General features: G+C 40.7%; 1 protein-coding gene across 1 annotated transcript in view; it reads left to right on the top strand.

The window, feature by feature from the left end:
• The first annotated feature begins 2,172 nt into the window (after nucleotides 1-2,172).
• The window catches only part of chd1l (chromodomain helicase DNA binding protein 1-like), a 90,496-nt gene continuing 66,597 nt past the window's right edge, over nucleotides 2,173-26,071 (top strand). The window contains exons 1-3 of the mRNA XM_071346673.1: nucleotides 2,173-2,374; nucleotides 4,142-4,254; nucleotides 4,523-4,629. Of these exons, the coding sequence (XP_071202774.1) occupies nucleotides 2,281-2,374; nucleotides 4,142-4,254; nucleotides 4,523-4,629 (314 nt within the window). The 5' untranslated portion in view covers nucleotides 2,173-2,280. The remainder of the gene's footprint in view (nucleotides 2,375-4,141; nucleotides 4,255-4,522; nucleotides 4,630-26,071) is intronic.

The raw sequence follows: 26,071 nt of genomic DNA, 5'->3' as shown, positions 1-26,071 counted from the left end.
TTATAATAGACCTGGCCTGTATTTTAATAGACCTGGTCTGTATTATAATATACCTGATCTGTATTATAATAGACCTGATCTGTTTTATAATAGACCTGGCCTGTATTATAATATACCTGGTCTGTTTTTATAATAGAGCTGGCCTGTATTTTAATAGACCTGGTCTGTATTATAATAGACCTGATCTGTATTATAATAGACCTGATCTGTTTTATAATAGACCTGGCCTGTATTATAATATACCTGGTCTGTTTTTATAATAGACCTGGCCTGTATTTTAATAGACCTGGTCTGTATTATAATAGACATGGTCTGTATTATAAAAGACCTGGCCTGTATTATAATGGACCAATCCTGTATTTTAATAGACCTGGTCTGTATTATAATAGACCTTGTCTTTATTATAATAGACCTGGCCTGTATTATAATATACCTGGCCTGTATTATAATAGACCTCGCCTGTATAATATTAGACCTGGCCTTTATTATTCTAGACATGGCCTGTATTATACTAGACATGACCTGTATTACAATATACCTGGTCTGTATTGTAATATACCTGGCCTGTATTATAAAAGACCTGGCCTGTATTATAATAGACTTGGCCTGTATTATAATATACCTGGCCTGTATTATAGTGGACCTGGCCTGTATTATAATAGACCTGGCCTGTATTATAATAGACCTGGCCTGTAGACCTGTCTTGTATTATAATATACCTGGTCTGTATTATAATTGACCTGGCCTGTATTATAATAGACCTGACCTGTTTTATAATAGATCTAGCCTTTTATATAATAGACCTGGTCTGTATTATAATAGACCTTTATTATAATATACCTGGTCTGTATTATAATATACCTGGTCTGTATTATAACAGACCTTACCTGTATATAATATACCTGGTCTGTATTATAATAGACCTGGTTTGTATTATAATAGACGTGGCCTGTATTATATTAGACCTTGCCTGTTTTATAATAGATCTAGCATTCTATATAATATACCCGGTCTGTATTATAATAGACCTGGCCTGTATTATAATAGACCCGGCCTGTTTTGTAATAGACCTGTATTATAATATACCTGGTCTGTATTATAATAGACCAGGCCTGTATTATAATATACCTGGTCTGTGTTATTACATACCTTGCCTGTATATAATATACCTGGTCTTTATTATAATAGACCTGGCCTGTTTTATAATAGACCTGGCTTTTTATATAATAGACCTGGTCTGAAATATATTAGACCTGTATTATAATATACTTAGTCTGTATTATAATAGACCTGGTCTGTATTATAATAGACCTGGCCTGTATTATAATAGATCTAGCCTTTTATATAATAGACCTGGCCTGTAGACCTGGCTTGTATTATAATATACCTTGTCTGTATTATAATAGATCTGGTCTGTATTATAATAGACCTGGCCTGTTTTATAATAGATCTAGCCTTTTATATAACAGACCTGGTCTGTATTATAATAGACCTTTATTATAATATACCTGGTCTGTATTATAATAGACCAGTTCTGTATTATACTATACCTGGTCTGTATTATAATAGACCTGGCCTGTATTATAATAGACCTGGCCTGTTTTATAATAGACCTGGCCTTTTATATAATAGACCTGGTTTGTATTATAATAGACCTGTATTATAATATACTTAGTCTGTATTATAATATACCTGGTCTGTATTATAATAGACCTGGCCTGTATTATATTAGACCTTGCCTGTTTTATAATAGATCTAGCCTTTTATATAATAGACCAGGTGTGGGCTGAAAATCTACATTTTCACATTAGGCTATGTTTTTTTAGGGGGAAGGAGAATTAATGAGGAGGCAACTCGAATTAACTCTGACTGCTTTTATTCGAATTTGTACATTGCAAACATTGGAAAAAAATGTCATGCCACGAAAGATACCGGATCCTCAGAAATAGGTTCCTGAATGAAACAGTCCAAAACTTAGAGGTGCCGGATCCTATTACGGCAGGATCCGGCTCAAATTAAGCAGAGGATTGTAGGGTATTTCTTGATTTATTTTCCTTTTTTCAAGCAAAGTATAATGGAGTTATACTCCAGTCTAGTTGGTGGCGGTAATGCAACGTTTATTGGAGGCCAACCGCCGTTAAACCTAATCAAAGGAGGAGAAGAAGAAGAAGCCGCGCCTCCTCTGTTTCAGGTCATCTAATCAGGAAGTAAACAATGTTTGTTTGGCGCTAAACTTTCTTCCTTGTTGTTTCTCTGAAACTTTCCTCTGCTTTTGGAAATATGGCGAGCTTCCCACAGAAAATAAAAACGAGCGTACCGGAAGAAACCAAGAGCAGTCTGACTGAAAAAGATTTGCAGAAGTGGGGTTTGCAAGGTTTGTGGTGGGGAATGGGGGCAAAGTTAATGTAAGTTAATGGTTAGCCTACGACAGAGACTGGTTCAGGCATTTACTGGCAGCTCAACAGAGCCATGCCCAACACACAGGAACTGGATCTGTAGTTGCTAGCTAGCAACCTAACTTGTTAGTAAGCACTGGCAGTGTTCAACTAGTAATTAAACGACATTTGCGGTAGCTTGGTGGTATTAGTTGAACTCAAATCAAATTTTATGTCACATGCGCCGAATACAATGCTTAATTACAAGGCTTTAACCAACAATGTAATTTTAAGAAAATACCTAAAAAAAGTAGGAGAATAATAACAAATAATTAAAGAGCAGCAGTAAATAACAATAGCGAGGCTATATACAGGGGGCACCGGTGTCAAGGTAATTGAGGTAATATGTACATGTAGGTAGAGTTATTAAAGTGACTATGCGTAGATAATAACAGAGAGTAGCAGCAGCGTGGTGGAGGTGGAGGGGGGGGGGGGAAATGCAAATAGTCTGGGTAGCCATTTGATTAGATGCTCAGGAGTCTAATGGCTTGGGGGTAGAAGCTATTTTGGACTGGACCTAGACTTGGCGCTCCGGTACCGCTTGCTGTGCTGTAGCAGAGTGAACAGTCTATGACCTGGGTGGCTGGAGTCTTTGACACGTTTTAGGGCCTTCCTTTGACACCGCCTGGTATAGAGGTCCTGGATGTCAGGAAGCTTGGCCCAGTGATGTACTGGGCCGTACGCACTACCCTCTGTAGTGCCTTGCCGTCATTCGCTAGAGAAAGAAATCACATCTTTGGTAGTGTTTTCAGTAGTTAGATTAATTAGCTACTTTTTTTGTGTGCCTGGTAGCAGTGTAGCTAACTACTGGAACTACACTACATGTTCTGCAAAAAGAAGAAATATGGCAGAAAATGCAATAATTTGCTTTCTTTTTTTAAATCAGATCATTCCTAAGTCTGTTGAAATAGGATAAACTACACATTCTGTTAACTGAGTCTAGGGCGATGACCTGAGACTAGGGCGATGACCTGAGTCTAGGGCGATGAACTGACCTGAGTCTAGGGCGATGAACTGACCTGAGTCTAGGGCGATGAATTGACCTGAGTCTAGGGCGATGAACTGAACTGAGTCTAGGGCGATGAACTGAACTGAGTCTAGGGCGATGACCTGAGTCTAGGGCGATGACCTGAGTCTAGGGCGATGACCTGAGTCTAGGGCGATGACCTGAGTCTAGAGCGATGAACTGACCTGAGTCTAGAGCGATGAACTGAGTCTAGAGCGATGAACTGAGTCTAGAGCGATGAACTGACCTGAGTCTAGAGCGATGAACTGACCTGAGTCTAGGGCGATGAACTGACCTGAGTCTAGGGCGATGAACTGACCTGAGTCTAGGGCGATGAACTGACCTGAGTCTAGGGCGATGAACTGACCTGAGTCTAGGGCGATGAACTGACCTGAGTCTAGGGCGATGAACTGACCTGAGTCTAGGGCGATGAACTGAACTGAGTCTAGGGCGATGAACTGAACTGAGTCTAGAGCGATGAACTGATAACTTGGTAAACTATATTTTCAGAATCCCCAACACTGTCTGTAGCTTCACTACTTAATGTAAAACTGTTACAGAATTCTTCAGGATTGTGCCAGATGAATATGAGGTCCTAAAGAGTCTTGCTAGCTACTTGGACTTCTCTCCCAATAGTGTTTTTGTTCCGAGATTAGACTCAGACTGGCGTCCAGCCAATCAATGTTGTTGCTTCCTTCAGGGATTCAGTTGCGAGCCTATCAGCTGGACGGAGTGCAGTGGCTCACCCAGTGCCTGGCCAACCAGCAGGGATGTATCCTAGGAGATGAGATGGGCCTGGGAAAGACCTGTCAGGTGAGAGGTTTGTTTTTTCCCCAAATGGCAGCCTAGAGCTAGGGCTCTGTCCAAAAATAGTGCACTACATAGGGAATAGGGCTCTGTCCAAAAATAGTGCACTATATAGGGAATAGGTTGCCATCTGGGATACATATTAGTTCTGGAGGACATCCGTATAGATACTAGCACCTTTTAATACCTATTGGAACCTATTTAATACCCAAGGCAATAATATGGATTCTTTTGATGTTGTCCTGTTGTCTTGTCTCTTTTGCCCTTCACTCAGACCATCTCTCTGCTATTGTACATGAGAGGGGCCCTGCGGCAGGACGGGCCGTTCCTGGTCCTCAGCCCACTGTCTGTCATGGACAACTGGAGGAGCGAGATGGAATGGTGAGGAGAACAACCATTGTCTTATGTCAGATAACGCAACAGCCTTTAGGCTTCACTGCAAATGTCCACCATTCCCTATTTAGTGCACTACTGTTGACCAGATCCCTATAAACTAATGGTGCCCAGGTCATAGGGGGACATAGTGTCATGTTACACAGTGACTTGGTGTCATGTTACGTAATGACTTGTTGTCATGTTACGTAATGACTTGGTGTCATGTTACGTAATGACTTGGTGTCATGTTACACAATGACTTGGTGTCATGTTACACAATGACTTGTTGTCATGTTACGTAATGACTTGGTGTCATGTTACGTAATGACTTGGTGTCATGTTACGTAATGACTTGGTGTCATGTTACATAATGACTTGGTGTCATGTTACACAGTGACTTGGTGTCATGTTACGTAATGACTTGGTGTCATGTTACGTAATGACTTGGTGTCATGTTACGTAATGACTTGGTGTCATGTTACGTAATGACTTGGTGTCATGTTACACAATGACTTGGTGTCATGTTACACAATGACTTGGTGACTTGGTGTCATGTTACGTAATGACTTGGTGTCATGTTACGTAATGACTTGGTGTCATGTTACGTAATGACTTGGTGTCATGTTACGTAATGACTTGGTGTCATGTTACACAATGACATAGTGTCATGTTACGTAATGACTTGGTGTCATGTTACACAATGACTTGGTGTCATGTTACACAATGACTTGGTGACTTGGTGTCATGTTACGTAATGGCTTGGTGTCATGTTACGTAATGACTTGGTGTCATGTTACACAATGACTTGTTGTCAAGTTACACAATGACTTGGTGTCGTGTTACACAATGACTTGGTGTCGTGTTACGTAATGACTTGGTGTCAAGTTACACAATGACTTGGTGTCATGTTACACAATGACTTGGTGTCGTGTTACGTAATGACTTGGTGTCATGTTACGTAATGACTTGGTGTCATGTTACACAATGACTTGGTGTCATGTTACACTGACTTGGTGTCATGTTACGTAATGACTTGGTGTCATGTTACGTAATGACTTGGTGTCATGTTACGTAATGACTTGGTGTCATGTTACGTAATGACTTGGTGTCATGTTACACAGTGACTTGGTGTCATGTTACACAATGACTTGGTGTCATGTTACGTAATGACTTGGTGTCATGTTACACAGTGACTTGGTGTCATGTTACACAGTGACTTGGTGTCATGTTACGTAATGACTTGGTGTCATGTTACGTAATGACTTGGTGTCATGTTACGTAATGACTTGGTGTCATGTTACGTAATGACTTGGTGTCATGTTACACAATGACTTGGTGTCATGTTACACAATGACTTGGTGTCATGTTACGTAATGACTTGGTGTCATGTTACGTAATGACTTGGTGTCATGTTACGTAATGACTTGGTGTCATGTTACGTAATGACTTGGTGTCATGTTACGTAATGACTTGGTGTCATGTTACACAGTGACTTGGTGTCATGTTACGTAATGACTTGGTGTCATGTTACGTAATGACTTGGTGTCATGTTACGTAATGACTTGGTGTCATGTTACGTAATGACTTGGTGTCATGTTATGTAATGACTTGGTGTCATGTTACGTAATGACTTGGTGTCATGTTACGTAATGACTTGGTGTCATGTTACGTAATGACTTGGTGTCATGTTACACAATGACTTGGTGTCATGTTACACAGTGACTTGGTGTCATGTTACGTAATGACTTGGTGTCATGTTACGTAATGACTTGGTGTCATGTTACGTAATGACTTGGTGTCATGTTACGTAATGACTTGGTGTCATGTTACGTAATGACTTGGTGTCATGTTACGTAATGACTTGGTGTCATGTTACACAATGACTTGGTGTCATGTTACGTAATGACTTGGTGTCATGTTACACAATGACTTGGTGTCATGTTACGTAATGACTTGTTGTCATGTTACACAATGACTTGGTGTCAAGTTACACAATGACTTGGTGTCAAGTTACACAATGACTTGGTGTCAAGTTACACAATGACTTGGTGTCGTGTTACGTAATGACTTGGTGTCATGTTACGTAATGACTTGGTGTCATGTTACACAATGACTTGGTGACTTGGTGTCATGTTACGTAATGACTTGGTGTCATGTTACGTAATGACTTGGTGTCATGTTACGTAATGACTTGGTGTCAAGTTACACAATGACTTGGTGTCATGTTACACAATGACTTGGTGTCATGTTACACAGTGACTTGGTGTCATGTTACGTAATGACTTGGTGACTTGGTGTCATGTTACGTAATGACTTGGTGTCATGTTACTCAGTGACTTGGTGTCATGTTACGTAATGACTTGGTGACTTGGTGTCATGTTACGTAATGACTTGGTGTCATGTTACGTAATGACTTGGTGTCATGTTACACAATGACTTGGTGTCATGTTACTCAGTGACTTGGTGTCATGTTACTCAGTGACTTGGTGTCATGTTACGTAATGACTTGGTGACTTGGTGTCATGTTACGTAATGACTTGGTGCCATGTTACTCAGTGACTTGGTGTCATGTTACGTAATGACTTGGTGTCATGTTACGTAATGACTTGGTGTCATGTTACACAATGACTTGGTGTCATGTTACTCAGTGACTTGGTGTCATGTTACTCAGTGACTTGGTGTCATGTTACGTAATGACTTGGTGACTTGGTGTCATGTTACGTAATGACTTGGTGCCATGTTACTCAGTGACTTGGTGTCATGTTACACAATGACTTGGTGTCATGTTACGTAATGACTTGGTGTCATGTTACGTAATGACTTGGTGTCATGTTACGTAATGACTTGGTGTCATGTTACGTAATGACTTGGTGTCATGTTACGTAATGACTTGGTGTCATGTTACGTAATGACTTGGTGTCATGTTACGTAATGACTTGGTGTCATGTTACGTAATGACTTGGTGTCATGTTACACAATGACTTGGTGTCATGTTACACAATGACTTGGTGTCATGTTACACTGACTTGGTGTCATGTTACGTAATGACTTGGTGTCATGTTACGTAATGACTTGGTGTCATGTTACGTAATGACTTGGTGTCATGTTACGTAATGACTTGGTGTCATGTTACACAGTGACTTGGTGTCATGTTACACAATGACTTGGTGTCATGTTACGTAATGACTTGGTGTCATGTTACGTAATGACTTGGTGACTTGGTGTCATGTTACGTAATGACTTGGTGCCATGTTACTCAGTGACTTGGTGTCATGTTACACAATGACTTGGTGTCATGTTACGTAATGACCTGGTGTCATGTTACGTAATGACTTGGTGTCATGTTACGTAATGACTTGGTGTCATGTTACGTAATGACTTGGTGTCATGTTACGTAATGACTTGGTGTCATGTTACGTAATGACTTGGTGTCATGTTACGTAATGACTTGGTGTCATGTTACGTAATGACTTGGTGTCATGTTACACAATGACTTGGTGTCATGTTACACAATGACTTGGTGTCATGTTACACTGACTTGGTGTCATGTTACACTGACTTGGTGTCATGTTACGTAATGACTTGGTGTCATGTTACGTAATGACTTGGTGTCATGTTACGTAATGACTTGGTGTCATGTTACACAGTGACTTGGTGTCATGTTACACAATGACTTGGTGTCATGTTACACAATGACTTGGTGTCATGTTACGTAATGACTTGGTGTCATGTTACACAGTGACTTGGTGTCATGTTACACAGTGACTTGGTGTCATGTTACGTAATGACTTGGTGTCATGTTACGTAATGACTTGGTGTCATGTTACGTAATGACTTGGTGTCATGTTACGTAATGACTTGGTGTCATGTTACGTAATGACTTGGTGTCATGTTACACAATGACTTGGTGTCATGTTACACAATGACTTGGTGTCATGTTACGTAATGACTTGGTGTCATGTTACGTAATGACTTGGTGTCATGTTACGTAATGACTTGGTGTCATGTTACGTAATGACTTGGTGTCATGTTACACAGTGACTTGGTGTCATGTTACGTAATGACTTGGTGTCATGTTACGTAATGACTTGGTGTCATGTTACGTAATGACTTGGTGTCATGTTACGTAATGACTTGGTGTCATGTTACGTAATGACTTGGTGTCATGTTACGTAATGACTTGGTGTCATGTTACGTAATGACTTGGTGTCATGTTACACAATGACTTGGTGTCATGTTACACAGTGACTTGGTGTCATGTTACGTAATGACTTGGTGTCATGTTACGTAATGACTTGGTGTCATGTTACGTAATGACTTGGTGTCATGTTACGTAATGACTTGGTGTCATGTTACGTAATGACTTGGTGTCATGTTACGTAATGACTTGGTGTCATGTTACACAATGACTTGGTGTCATGTTACGTAATGACTTGGTGTCATGTTACACAATGACTTGGTGTCATGTTACGTAATGACTTGTTGTCATGTTACACAATGACTTGGTGTCAAGTTACACAATGACTTGGTGTCATGTTACACAATGACTTGGTGTCATGTTACGTAATGACTTGGTGTCATGTTACGTAATGACTTGGTGTCATGTTACGTAATGACTTGGTGTCATGTTACGTAATGACTTGGTGTCATGTTACACAGTGACTTGGTGTCATGTTACGTAATGACTTGGTGTCATGTTACGTAATGACTTGGTGTCATGTTACGTAATGACTTGGTGTCATGTTACGTAATGACTTGGTGTCATGTTACGTAATGACTTGGTGTCATGTTACGTAATGACTTGGTGTCATGTTACGTAATGACTTGGTGTCATGTTACGTAATGACTTGGTGTCATGTTACGTAATGACTTGGTGTCATGTTACACAATGACTTGGTGTCATGTTACACAGTGACTTGGTGTCATGTTACGTAATGACTTGGTGTCATGTTACGTAATGACTTGGTGTCATGTTACGTAATGACTTGGTGTCATGTTACGTAATGACTTGGTGTCATGTTACGTAATGACTTGGTGTCATGTTACGTAATGACTTGGTGTCATGTTACACAATGACTTGGTGTCATGTTACGTAATGACTTGGTGTCATGTTACACAATGACTTGGTGTCATGTTACGTAATGACTTGTTGTCATGTTACACAATGACTTGGTGTCAAGTTACACAATGACTTGGTGTCAAGTTACACAATGACTTGGTGTCAAGTTACACAATGACTTGGTGTCGTGTTACGTAATGACTTGGTGTCATGTTACGTAATGACTTGGTGTCATGTTACACAATGACTTGGTGACTTGGTGTCATGTTACGTAATGACTTGGTGTCATGTTACGTAATGACTTGGTGTCATGTTACGTAATGACTTGGTGTCAAGTTACACAATGACTTGGTGTCATGTTACACAATGACTTGGTGTCATGTTACACAGTGACTTGGTGTCATGTTACGTAATGACTTGGTGACTTGGTGTCATGTTACGTAATGACTTGGTGTCATGTTACTCAGTGACTTGGTGTCATGTTACGTAATGACTTGGTGACTTGGTGTCATGTTACGTAATGACTTGGTGTCATGTTACGTAATGACTTGGTGTCATGTTACACAATGACTTGGTGTCATGTTACTCAGTGACTTGGTGTCATGTTACTCAGTGACTTGGTGTCATGTTACTCAGTGACTTGGTGTCATGTTACGTAATGACTTGGTGACTTGGTGTCATGTTACGTAATGACTTGGTGCCATGTTACTCAGTGACTTGGTGTCATGTTACACAATGACTTGGTGTCATGTTACGTAATGACTTGGTGTCATGTTACGTAATGACTTGGTGTCATGTTACGTAATGACTTGGTGTCATGTTACGTAATGACTTGGTGTCATGTTACGTAATGACTTGGTGTCATGTTACGTAATGACTTGGTGTCATGTTACGTAATGACTTGGTGTCATGTTACGTAATGACTTGGTGTCATGTTACGTAATGACTTGGTGTCATGTTACACAATGACTTGGTGTCATGTTACACAATGACTTGGTGTCATGTTACACAATGACTTGGTGTCATGTTACACAATGACTTGGTGTCATGTTACACAATGACTTGGTGTCAAGTTACACAATGACTTGGTGTCAAGTTACACAATGACTTGGTGTCAAGTTACACAATGACTTGGTGTCAAGTTACACAATGACTTGGTGTCAAGTTACACAATGACTTGGTGTCGTGTTACACAATGACTTGGTGTCGTGTTACGTAATGACTTGGTGTCATGTTACGTAATGACTTGGTGTCATGTTACACAATGACTTGGTGACTTGGTGTCATGTTACGTAATGACTTGGTGTCATGTTACGTAATGACTTGGTGTCATGTTACGTAATGACTTGGTGTCAAGTTACACAATGACTTGGTGTCATGTTACACAATGACTTGGTGAGCTGTGAGGGGAACGGCACCTCAGTACCTCCAGGCTCTGATCAGGCCCTACACCCAAACAAGGGCACTGCGTTCATCCACCTCTGGCCTGCTCGCCTCCCTACCACTGAGGAAGTACAGTTCCCGCTCAGCCCAGTCAAAACTGTTCGCTGCTCTGGCCCCCCAATGGTGGAACAAACTCCCTCACGACGCCAGGACAGCGGAGTCAATCACCACCTTCCGGAGACACCTGAAACCCCACCTCTTTAAGGAATACCTAGGATAGGATAAAGTAATCCTTCTCACCCCCCCCCCCCCCTTAAAAGATTTAGATGCACTATTGTAAAGTGGCTGTTCCACTGGATGTCATAAGGTGAATGCACCAATTTGTAAGTCGCTCTGGATAAGAGCGTCTGCTAAATGACTTAAATGTAAATGTGTCATGTTACACAGTGACTTGGTGTCATGTTACGTAATGACTTGGTGACTTGGTGTCATGTTACGTAATGACTTGGTGTCATGTTACGTAATGACTTGGTGTCATGTTACACAATGACTTGGTGTCATGTTACTCAGTGACTTGGTGTCATGTTACTCAGTGACTTGGTGTCATGTTACTCAGTGACTTGGTGTCATGTTACGTAATGACTTGGTGACTTGGTGTCATGTTACGTAATGACTTGGTGCCATGTTACTCAGTGACTTGGTGTCATGTTACACAATGACTTGGTGTCATGTTACGTAATGACTTGGTGTCATGTTACACAATGACTTGGTGTCATGTTACGTAATGACTTGGTGTCATGTTACGTAATGACTTGGTGTCATGTTACGTAATGACTTGGTGTCAAGTTACGTAATGACTTGGTGTCAAGTTACGTAATGACTTGGTGTCATGTTACACAATGACTTGGTGTCATGTTACGTAATGACTTGGTGTCATGTTACACAATGACTTGGTGGTGTCATGCTACGCAATGACTTGGTGTCATGTTACACAGTGACTTGGTGTCATGTTACGTAATGACTTGGTGTCATGTTACGTAATGACTTGGTGTCATGTTACACAGTGACTTGGTGTCATGTTACACAGTGACTTGGTGTCATGTTACTCAGTGACTTGGTGTCATGTTACGCAATGACTTGGTGTCATGTTACGCAATGACTTGGTGTCATGTTACGTAATGACTTGGTGTCATGTTACACAGTGACTTGGTGTCATGTTACACAATGACTTGGTGTCATGTTACGTAATGACTTGGTGTCATGTTACACAATGACTTGGTGTCATGTTACACAGTGACTTGGTGTCATGTTACGTAATGACTTGGTGTCATGTTACGTAATGACTTGGTGTCATGTTACGTAATGACTTGGTGTCATGTTACGTAATGACTTGGTGTCATGTTACGTAATGACTTGGTGTCATGTTACGTAATGACTTGGTGTCATGTTACGTAATGACTTGGTGTCATGTTACACAATGACTTGGTGTCATGTTACACAGTGACTTGGTGTCATGTTACGTAATGACTTGGTGTCATGTTACGTAATGACTTGGTGTCATGTTACGTAATGACTTGGTGTCATGTTACGTAATGACTTGGTGTCATGTTACGTAATGACTTGGTGTCATGTTACACAATGACTTGGTGTCATGTTACACAATGACTTGGTGTCATGTTACGTAATGACTTGGTGTCATGTTACGTAATGACTTGTTGTCATGTTACACAATGACTTGGTGTCAAGTTACACAATGACTTGGTGTCAAGTTACACAATGACTTGGTGTCAAGTTACACAATGACTTGGTGTCAAGTTACACAATGACTTGGTGTCATGTTACACAATGACTTGGTGTCGTGTTACGTAATGACTTGGTGTCATGTTACGTAATGACTTGGTGTCATGTTACGTAATGACTTGGTGTCATGTTACACAATGACTTGGTGACTTGGTGTCATGTTACGTAATGACTTGGTGTCATGTTACGTAATGACTTGGTGTCATGTTACGTAATGACTTGGTGTCAAGTTACACAATGACTTGGTGTCATGTTACACAATGACTTGGTGTCATGTTACACAGTGACTTGGTGTCATGTTACGTAATGACTTGGTGACTTGGTGTCATGTTACGTAATGACTTGGTGTCATGTTACTCAGTGACTTGGTGTCATGTTACGTAATGACTTGGTGACTTGGTGTCATGTTACGTAATGACTTGGTGTCATGTTACGTAATGACTTGGTGTCATGTTACACAATGACTTGGTGTCATGTTACGTAATGACTTGGTGTCATGTTACGTAATGACTTGGTGTCATGTTACGTAATGACTTGGTGTCATGTTACGTAATGACTTGGTGTCATGTTACGTAATGACTTGGTGTCATGTTACACAATGACTTGGTGTCATGTTACACAGTGACTTGGTGTCATGTTACGTAATGACTTGGTGTCATGTTACGTAATGACTTGGTGTCATGTTACGTAATGACTTGGTGTCATGTTACGTAATGACTTGGTGTCATGTTACGTAATGACTTGGTGTCATGTTACACAATGACTTGGTGTCATGTTACACAATGACTTGGTGTCATGTTACGTAATGACTTGTTGTCATGTTACACAATGACTTGGTGTCAAGTTACACAATGACTTGGTGTCAAGTTACACAATGACTTGGTGTCAAGTTACACAATGACTTGGTGTCGTGTTACGTAATGACTTGGTGTCATGTTACGTAATGACTTGGTGTCATGTTACACAATGACTTGGTGACTTGGTGTCATGTTACGTAATGACTTGGTGTCATGTTACGTAATGACTTGGTGTCATGTTACGTAATGACTTGGTGTCAAGTTACACAATGACTTGGTGTCATGTTACACAATGACTTGGTGTCATGTTACACAGTGACTTGGTGTCATGTTACGTAATGACTTGGTGACTTGGTGTCATGTTACGTAATGACTTGGTGTCATGTTACTCAGTGACTTGGTGTCATGTTACGTAATGACTTGGTGACTTGGTGTCATGTTACGTAATGACTTGGTGTCATGTTACGTAATGACTTGGTGTCATGTTACACAATGACTTGGTGTCATGTTACTCAGTGACTTGGTGTCATGTTACTCAGTGACTTGGTGTCATGTTACTCAGTGACTTGGTGTCATGTTACGTAATGACTTGGTGACTTGGTGTCATGTTACGTAATGACTTGGTGCCATGTTACTCAGTGACTTGGTGTCATGTTACACAATGACTTGGTGTCATGTTACGTAATGACTTGTTGTCATGTTACACAATGACTTGGTGTCAAGTTACACAATGACTTGGTGTCAAGTTACACAATGACTTGGTGTCAAGTTACGTAATGACTTGTTGTCATGTTACACAGTGACTTGGTGTCATGTTACGTAATGACTTGGTGTCATGTTACGTAATGACTTGGTGTCATGTTACACAGTGACTTGGTGTCATGTTACGTAATGACTTGGTGTCATGTTACGTAATGACTTGGTGTCATGTTACGTAATGACTTGGTGTCATGTTACGTAATGACTTGGTGTCATGTTACGTAATGACTTGGTGTCATGTTACGTAATGACTTGGTGTCATGTTACGTAATGACTTGGTGTCATGTTACGTAATGACTTGGTGTCATGTTACGTAATGACTTGGTGTCATGTTACACAATGACTTGGTGTCATGTTACACAGTGACTTGGTGTCATGTTACGTAATGACTTGGTGTCATGTTACGTAATGACTTGGTGTCATGTTACGTAATGACTTGGTGTCATGTTACGTAATGACTTGGTGTCATGTTACGTAATGACTTGGTGTCATGTTACGTAATGACTTGGTGTCATGTTACACAATGACTTGGTGTCATGTTACGTAATGACTTGGTGTCATGTTACACAATGACTTGGTGTCATGTTACGTAATGACTTGTTGTCATGTTACACAATGACTTGGTGTCAAGTTACACAATGACTTGGTGTCAAGTTACACAATGACTTGGTGTCAAGTTACACAATGACTTGGTGTCGTGTTACGTAATGACTTGGTGTCATGTTACGTAATGACTTGGTGTCATGTTACACAATGACTTGGTGACTTGGTGTCATGTTACGTAATGACTTGGTGTCATGTTACGTAATGACTTGGTGTCATGTTACGTAATGACTTGGTGTCAAGTTACACAATGACTTGGTGTCATGTTACACAATGACTTGGTGTCATGTTACACAGTGACTTGGTGTCATGTTACGTAATGACTTGGTGACTTGGTGTCATGTTACGTAATGACTTGGTGTCATGTTACTCAGTGACTTGGTGTCATGTTACGTAATGACTTGGTGACTTGGTGTCATGTTACGTAATGACTTGGTGTCATGTTACGTAATGACTTGGTGTCATGTTACACAATGACTTGGTGTCATGTTACTCAGTGACTTGGTGTCATGTTACTCAGTGACTTGGTGTCATGTTACTCAGTGACTTGGTGTCATGTTACGTAATGACTTGGTGACTTGGTGTCATGTTACGTAATGACTTGGTGCCATGTTACTCAGTGACTTGGTGTCATGTTACACAATGACTTGGTGTCATGTTACGTAATGACTTGGTGTCATGTTACGTAATGACTTGGTGTCATGTTACGTAATGACTTGGTGTCATGTTACGTAATGACTTGGTGTCATGTTACGTAATGACTTGGTGTCATGTTACGTAATGACTTGGTGTCATGTTACGTAATGACTTGGTGTCATGTTACGTAATGACTTGGTGTCATGTTACGTAATGACTTGGTGTCATGTTACACAATGACTTGGTGTCATGTTACACAATGACTTGGTGTCATGTTACACAATGACTTGGTGTCATGTTACACAATGACTTGGTGTCATGTTACACAATGACTTGGTGTCAAGTTACACAATGACTTGGTGTCAAGTTACACAATGACTTGGTGTCAAGTTACACAATGACTTGGTGTCAAGTTACACAATGACTTGGTGTCAAGTTACACAATGACTTGGTGTCGTGTTACACAATGACTTGGTGTCGTGTTACGTAATGACTTGGTGTCATGTTACGTAATGACTTGGTGTCATGTTACACAATGACTTGGTGACTTGGTGTCATGTTACGTAATGACTTGGTGTCATGTTACGTAATGACTTGGTGTCATGTTACGTAATGACTTGGTGTCAAGTTACACAATGACTTGGTGTCATGTTACACAATGACTTGGTGAGCTGTGAGGGGAACGGCACCTCAGTACCTCCAGGCTCTGATCAGGCCCTACACCCAAACAAGGGCACTGCGTTCATCCACCTCTGGCCTGCTCGCCTCCCTACCACTGAGGAAGTACAGTTCCCGCTCAGCCCAGTCAAAACTGTTCGCTGCTCTGGCCCCCCAATGGTGGAACAAACTCCCTCACGACGCCAGGACAGCGGAGTCAATCACCACCTTCCGGAGACACCTGAAACCCCACCTCTTTAAGGAATACCTAGGATAGGATAAAGTAATCCTTCTCACCCCCCCCCCCCCTTAAAAGATTTAGATGCACTATTGTAAAGTGGCTGTTCCACTGGATGTCATAAGGTGAATGCACCAATTTGTAAGTCGCTCTGGATAAGAGCGTCTGCTAAATGACTTAAATGTAAATGTGTCATGTTACACAGTGACTTGGTGTCATGTTACGTAATGACTTGGTGACTTGGTGTCATGTTACGTAATGACTTGGTGTCATGTTACGTAATGACTTGGTGTCATGTTACACAATGACTTGGTGTCATGTTACTCAGTGACTTGGTGTCATGTTACTCAGTGACTTGGTGTCATGTTACTCAGTGACTTGGTGTCATGTTACGTAATGACTTGGTGACTTGGTGTCATGTTACGTAATGACTTGGTGCCATGTTACTCAGTGACTTGGTGTCATGTTACACAATGACTTGGTGTCATGTTACGTAATGACTTGGTGTCATGTTACACAATGACTTGGTGTCATGTTACGTAATGACTTGGTGTCATGTTACGTAATGACTTGGTGTCATGTTACGTAATGACTTGGTGTCAAGTTACGTAATGACTTGGTGTCAAGTTACGTAATGACTTGGTGTCATGTTACACAATGACTTGGTGTCATGTTACGTAATGACTTGGTGTCATGTTACACAATGACTTGGTGGTGTCATGCTACGCAATGACTTGGTGTCATGTTACACAGTGACTTGGTGTCATGTTACGTAATGACTTGGTGTCATGTTACGTAATGACTTGGTGTCATGTTACACAGTGACTTGGTGTCATGTTACACAGTGACTTGGTGTCATGTTACTCAGTGACTTGGTGTCATGTTACGCAATGACTTGGTGTCATGTTACGCAATGACTTGGTGTCATGTTACGTAATGACTTGGTGTCATGTTACACAGTGACTTGGTGTCATGTTACACAATGACTTGGTGTCATGTTACGTAATGACTTGGTGTCATGTTACACAATGACTTGGTGTCATGTTACACAGTGACTTGGTGTCATGTTACGTAATGACTTGGTGTCATGTTACGTAATGACTTGGTGTCATGTTACGTAATGACTTGGTGTCATGTTACGTAATGACTTGGTGTCATGTTACGTAATGACTTGGTGTCATGTTACGTAATGACTTGGTGTCATGTTACGTAATGACTTGGTGTCATGTTACACAATGACTTGGTGTCATGTTACACAGTGACTTGGTGTCATGTTACGTAATGACTTGGTGTCATGTTACGTAATGACTTGGTGTCATGTTACGTAATGACTTGGTGTCATGTTACGTAATGACTTGGTGTCATGTTACGTAATGACTTGGTGTCATGTTACACAATGACTTGGTGTCATGTTACACAATGACTTGGTGTCATGTTACGTAATGACTTGGTGTCATGTTACGTAATGACTTGTTGTCATGTTACACAATGACTTGGTGTCAAGTTACACAATGACTTGGTGTCAAGTTACACAATGACTTGGTGTCAAGTTACACAATGACTTGGTGTCAAGTTACACAATGACTTGGTGTCATGTTACACAATGACTTGGTGTCGTGTTACGTAATGACTTGGTGTCATGTTACGTAATGACTTGGTGTCATGTTACGTAATGACTTGGTGTCATGTTACACAATGACTTGGTGACTTGGTGTCATGTTACGTAATGACTTGGTGTCATGTTACGTAATGACTTGGTGTCATGTTACGTAATGACTTGGTGTCAAGTTACACAATGACTTGGTGTCATGTTACACAATGACTTGGTGTCATGTTACACAGTGACTTGGTGTCATGTTACGTAATGACTTGGTGACTTGGTGTCATGTTACGTAATGACTTGGTGTCATGTTACTCAGTGACTTGGTGTCATGTTACGTAATGACTTGGTGACTTGGTGTCATGTTACGTAATGACTTGGTGTCATGTTACGTAATGACTTGGTGTCATGTTACACAATGACTTGGTGTCATGTTACGTAATGACTTGGTGTCATGTTACGTAATGACTTGGTGTCATGTTACGTAATGACTTGGTGTCATGTTACGTAATGACTTGGTGTCATGTTACGTAATGACTTGGTGTCATGTTACACAATGACTTGGTGTCATGTTACACAGTGACTTGGTGTCATGTTACGTAATGACTTGGTGTCATGTTACGTAATGACTTGGTGTCATGTTACGTAATGACTTGGTGTCATGTTACGTAATGACTTGGTGTCATGTTACGTAATGACTTGGTGTCATGTTACACAATGACTTGGTGTCATGTTACACAATGACTTGGTGTCATGTTACGTAATGACTTGTTGTCATGTTACACAATGACTTGGTGTCAAGTTACACAATGACTTGGTGTCAAGTTACACAATGACTTGGTGTCAAGTTACACAATGACTTGGTGTCGTGTTACGTAATGACTTGGTGTCATGTTACGTAATGACTTGGTGTCATGTTACACAATGACTTGGTGACTTGGTGTCATGTTACGTAATGACTTGGTGTCATGTTACGTAATGACTTGGTGTCATGTTACGTAATGACTTGGTGTCAAGTTACACAATGACTTGGTGTCATGTTACACAATGACTTGGTGTCATGTTACACAGTGACTTGGTGTCATGTTACGTAATGACTTGGTGACTTGGTGTCATGTTACGTAATGACTTGGTGTCATGTTACTCAGTGACTTGGTGTCATGTTACGTAATGACTTGGTGACTTGGTGTCATGTTACGTAATGACTTGGTGTCATGTTACGTAATGACTTGGTGTCATGTTACACAATGACTTGGTGTCATGTTACTCAGTGACTTGGTGTCATGTTACTCAGTGACTTGGTGTCATGTTACTCAGTGACTTGGTGTCATGTTACGTAATGACTTGGTGACTTGGTGTCATGTTACGTAATGACTTGGTGCCATGTTACTCAGTGACTTGGTGTCATGTTACACAATGACTTGGTGTCATGTTACGTAATGACTTGGTGTCATGTTACGTAATGACTTGGTGTCATGTTACGTAATGACTTGGTGTCATGTTACGTAATGACTTGGTGTCATGTTACGTAATGACTTGGTGTCATGTTACGTAATGACTTGGTGTCATGTTACGTAATGACTTGGTGTCATGTTACGTAATGACTTGGTGTCATGTTACACAATGACTTGGTGTCATGTTACACAATGACTTGGTGTCATGTTACACAATGACTTGGTGTCATGTTACACAATGACTTGGTGTCATGTTACACAATGACTTGGTGTCATGTTACACAATGACTTGGTGTCAAGTTACACAATGACTTGGTGTCAAGTTACACAATGACTTGGTGTCAAGTTACACAATGACTTGGTGTCAAGTTACACAATGACTTGGTGTCAAGTTACACAATGACTTGGTGTCGTGTTACACAATGACTTGGTGTCGTGTTACACAATGACTTGGTGTCGTGTTACGTAATGACTTGGTGTCATGTTACGTAATGACTTGGTGTCATGTTACGTAATGACTTGGTGTCAAGTTACACAATGACTTGGTGTCATGTTACACAATGACTTGGTGAGCTGTGAGGGGAACGGCACCTCAGTACCTCCAGGCTCTGATCAGGCCCTACACCCAAACAAGGGCACTGCGTTCATCCACCTCTGGCCTGCTCGCCTCCCTACCACTGAGGAAGTACAGTTCCCGCTCAGCCCAGTCAAAACTGTTCGCTGCTCTGGCCCCCCAATGGTGGAACAAACTCCCTCACGACGCCAGGACAGCGGAGTCAATCACCACCTTCCGGAGACACCTGAAACCCCACCTCTTTAAGGAATACCTAGGATAGGATAAAGTAATCCTTCTCACCCCCCCCCCCCCTTAAAAGATTTAGATGCACTATTGTAAAGTGGCTGTTCCACTGGATGTCATAAGGTGAATGCACCAATTTGTAAGTCGCTCTGGATAAGAGCGTCTGCTAAATGACTTAAATGTAAATGTGTCATGTTACACAGTGACTTGGTGTCATGTTACGTAATGACTTGGTGACTTGGTGTCATGTTACGTAATGACTTGGTGTCATGTTACGTAATGACTTGGTGTCATGTTACACAATGACTTGGTGTCATGTTACTCAGTGACTTGGTGTCATGTTACTCAGTGACTTGGTGTCATGTTACTCAGTGACTTGGTGTCATGTTACGTAATGACTTGGTGACTTGGTGTCATGTTACGTAATGACTTGGTGCCATGTTACTCAGTGACTTGGTGTCATGTTACACAATGACTTGGTGTCATGTTACGTAATGACTTGGTGTCATGTTACACAATGACTTGGTGTCATGTTACGTAATGACTTGGTGTCATGTTACGTAATGACTTGGTGTCATGTTACGTAATGACTTGGTGTCATGTTACACAATGACTTGGTGTCATGTTACGTAATGACTTGGTGTCATGTTACACAATGACTTGGTGGTGTCATGCTACGCAATGACTTGGTGTCATGTTACACAGTGACTTGGTGTCATGTTACGTAATGACTTGGTGTCATGTTACGTAATGACTTGGTGTCATGTTACACAGTGACTTGGTGTCATGTTACACAGTGACTTGGTGTCATGTTACTCAGTGACTTGGTGTCATGTTACGCAATGACTTGGTGTCATGTTACGCAATGACTTGGTGTCATGTTACGTAATGACTTGGTGTCATGTTACACAGTGACTTGGTGTCATGTTACACAATGACTTGGTGTCATGTTACGTAATGACTTGGTGTCATGTTACACAATGACTTGGTGTCATGTTACACAGTGACTTGGTGTCATGTTACGTAATGACTTGGTGTCATGTTACGTAATGACTTGGTGTCATGTTACGTAATGACTTGGTGTCATGTTACGTAATGACTTGGTGTCATGTTACGTAATGACTTGGTGTCATGTTACGTAATGACTTGGTGTCATGTTACGTAATGACTTGGTGTCATGTTACACAATGACTTGGTGTCATGTTACACAGTGACTTGGTGTCATGTTACGTAATGACTTGGTGTCATGTTACGTAATGACTTGGTGTCATGTTACGTAATGACTTGGTGTCATGTTACGTAATGACTTGGTGTCATGTTACACAATGACTTGGTGTCATGTTACACAATGACTTGGTGTCATGTTACACAATGACTTGGTGTCATGTTACGTAATGACTTGGTGTCATGTTACGTAATGACTTGTTGTCATGTTACACAATGACTTGGTGTCAAGTTACACAATGACTTGGTGTCAAGTTACACAATGACTTGGTGTCAAGTTACACAATGACTTGGTGTCAAGTTACACAATGACTTGGTGTCATGTTACACAATGACTTGGTGTCGTGTTACGTAATGACTTGGTGTCATGTTACGTAATGACTTGGTGTCATGTTACGTAATGACTTGGTGTCATGTTACACAATGACTTGGTGACTTGGTGTCATGTTACGTAATGACTTGGTGTCATGTTACGTAATGACTTGGTGTCATGTTACGTAATGACTTGGTGTCAAGTTACACAATGACTTGGTGTCATGTTACACAATGACTTGGTGTCATGTTACACAGTGACTTGGTGTCATGTTACGTAATGACTTGGTGACTTGGTGTCATGTTACGTAATGACTTGGTGTCATGTTACTCAGTGACTTGGTGTCATGTTACGTAATGACTTGGTGACTTGGTGTCATGTTACGTAATGACTTGGTGTCATGTTACGTAATGACTTGGTGTCATGTTACACAATGACTTGGTGTCATGTTACGTAATGACTTGGTGTCATGTTACGTAATGACTTGGTGTCATGTTACGTAATGACTTGGTGTCATGTTACGTAATGACTTGGTGTCATGTTACGTAATGACTTGGTGTCATGTTACACAATGACTTGGTGTCATGTTACACAGTGACTTGGTGTCATGTTACGTAATGACTTGGTGTCATGTTACGTAATGACTTGGTGTCATGTTACGTAATGACTTGGTGTCATGTTACGTAATGACTTGGTGTCATGTTACGTAATGACTTGGTGTCATGTTACACAATGACTTGGTGTCATGTTACACAATGACTTGGTGTCATGTTACGTAATGACTTGGTGTCATGTTACACAATGACTTGGTGTCATGTTACGTAATGACTTGTTGTCATGTTACACAATGACTTGGTGTCAAGTTACACAATGACTTGGTGTCAAGTTACACAATGACTTGGTGTCATGTTACACAATGACTTGGTGTCATGTTACGTAATGACTTGGTGTCATGTTACGTAATGACTTGGTGTCATGTTACGTAATGACTTGGTGTCATGTTACGTAATGACTTGGTGTCATGTTACACAATGACTTGGTGTCATGTTACACAATGACTTGGTGTCATGTTACGTAATGACTTGGTGTCATGTTACACAATGACTTGGTGTCATGTTACGTAATGACTTGTTGTCATGTTACACAATGACTTGGTGTCAAGTTACACAATGACTTGGTGTCATGTTACACAATGACTTGGTGTCATGTTACACAGTGACTTGGTGTCATGTTACGTAATGACTTGGTGACTTGGTGTCATGTTACGTAATGACTTGGTGTCATGTTACTCAGTGACTTGGTGTCATGTTACGTAATGACTTGGTGACTTGGTGTCATGTTACGTAATGACTTGGTGTCATGTTACGTAATGACTTGGTGTCATGTTACACAATGACTTGGTGTCATGTTACGTAATGACTTGGTGTCATGTTACGTAATGACTTGGTGTCATGTTACGTAATGACTTGGTGTCATGTTACGTAATGACTTGGTGTCATGTTACGTAATGACTTGGTGTCATGTTACACAATGACTTGGTGTCATGTTACACAGTGACTTGGTGTCATGTTACGTAATGACTTGGTGTCATGTTACGTAATGACTTGGTGTCATGTTACGTAATGACTTGGTGTCATGTTACACAATGACTTGGTGTCATGTTACACAATGACTTGGTGTCATGTTACGTAATGACTTGGTGTCATGTTACACAATGACTTGGTGTCATGTTACGTAATGACTTGTTGTCATGTTACACAATGACTTGGTGTCAAGTTACACAATGACTTGGTGTCAAGTTACACAATGACTTGGTGTCAAGTTACACAATGACTTGGTGTCATGTTACACAATGACTTGGTGTCGTGTTACGTAATGACTTGGTGTCATGTTACGTAATGACTTGGTGTCATGTTACGTAATGACTTGGTGTCATGTTACACAATGACTTGGTGACTTGGTGTCATGTTACGTAATGACTTGGTGTCATGTTACGTAATGACTTGGTGTCATGTTACGTAATGACTTGGTGTCAAGTTACACAATGACTTGGTGTCATGTTACACAATGACTTGGTGTCATGTTACACAGTGACTTGGTGTCATGTTACGTAATGACTTGGTGACTTGGTGTCATGTTACGTAATGACTTGGTGTCATGTTACTCAGTGACTTGGTGTCATGTTACGTAATGACTTGGTGTCATGTTACACAATGACTTGGTGTCATGTTACACAATGACTTGGTGTCATGTTACTCAGTGACTTGGTGTCATGTTACTCAGTGACTTGGTGTCATGTTACTCAGTGACTTGGTGTCATGTTACGTAATGACTTGGTGACTTGGTGTCATGTTACGTAATGACTTGGTGCCATGTTACTCAGTGACTTGGTGCCATGTTACTCAGTGACTTGGTGTCATGTTACACAATGACTTGGTGTCATGTTACGTAATGACTTGGTGTCATGTTACGTAATGACTTGGTGTCATGTTACGTAATGACTTGGTGTCATGTTACGTAATGACTTGGTGTCATGTTACGTAATGACTTGGTGTCATGTTACGTAATGACTTGGTGTCATGTTACGTAATGACTTGGTGTCATGTTACGTAATGACTTGGTGTCATGTTACACAATGACTTGGTGTCATGTTACGTAATGACTTGGTGTCATGTTACACAATGACTTGGTGTCATGTTACGTAATGACTTGTTGTCATGTTACACAATGACTTGGTGTCATGTTACACAATGACTTGGTGTCATGTTACACAGTGACTTGGTGTCATGTTACGTAATGACTTGGTGTCATGTTACACAATGACTTGGTGTCATGTTACACAATGACTTGGTGTCATGTTACACAATGACTTGGTGTCATGTTACTCAGTGACTTGGTGTCATGTTACTCAGTGACTTGGTGTCATGTTACTCAGTGACTTGGTGTCATGTTACGTAATGACTTGGTGACTTGGTGTCATGTTACGTAATGACTTGGTGCCATGTTACTCAGTGACTTGGTGTCATGTTACACAATGACTTGGTGTCATGTTACGTAATGACTTGGTGTCATGTTACGTAATGACTTGGTGTCATGTTACGTAATGACTTGGTGTTATGTTACGTAATGACTTGGTGTCATGTTACGTAATGACTTGGTGTCATGTTACGTAATGACTTGGTGTCATGTTACACAATGACTTGGTGTCATGTTACACAATGACTTGGTGTCATGTTACGTAATGACTTGGTGTCATGTTACACAATGACTTGGTGTCATGTTACGTAATGACTTGTTGTCATGTTACACAATGACTTGGTGTCAAGTTACACAATGACTTGGTGTCAAGTTACACAATGACTTGGTGTCAAGTTACACAATGACTTGGTGTCAAGTTACACAATGACTTGGTGTCATGTTACACAATGACTTGGTGTCGTGTTACGTAATGACTTGGTGTCATGTTACGTAATGACTTGGTGTCATGTTACACAATGACTTGGTGACTTGGTGTCATGTTACGTAATGACTTGGTGTCAAGTTACACAATGACTTGGTGTCATGTTACACAATGACTTGGTGTCATGTTACACAGTGACTTGGTGTCATGTTACGTAATGACTTGGTGACTTGGTGTCATGTTACGTAATGACTTGGTGTCATGTTACTCAGTGACTTGGTGTCATGTTACGTAATGACTTGGTGACTTGGTGTCATGTTACGTAATGACTTGGTGTCATGTTACGTAATGACTTGGTGTCATGTTACACAATGACTTGGTGTCATGTTACTCAGTGACTTGGTGTCATGTTACTCAGTGACTTGGTGTCATGTTACTCAGTGACTTGGTGTCATGTTACGTAATGACTTGGTGACTTGGTGTCATGTTACGTAATGACTTGGTGCCATGTTACTCAGTGACTTGGTGTCATGTTACACAATGACTTGGTGTCATGTTACACAATGACTTGGTGTCATGTTACGTAATGACTTGGTGTCATGTTACGTAATGACTTGGTGTCATGTTACGTAATGACTTGGTGTCAAGTTACGTAATGACTTGGTGTCAAGTTACGTAATGACTTGGTGTCATGTTACACAATGACTTGGTGTCATGTTACGTAAT

This window comes from Salvelinus alpinus, chromosome 16 (genome assembly GCF_045679555.1).
Source record: "Salvelinus alpinus chromosome 16, SLU_Salpinus.1, whole genome shotgun sequence".
Classification (NCBI taxonomy): domain Eukaryota; kingdom Metazoa; phylum Chordata; class Actinopteri; order Salmoniformes; family Salmonidae; genus Salvelinus; species Salvelinus alpinus.
This window is presented reverse-complemented; position numbering and strand designations above follow the sequence as displayed.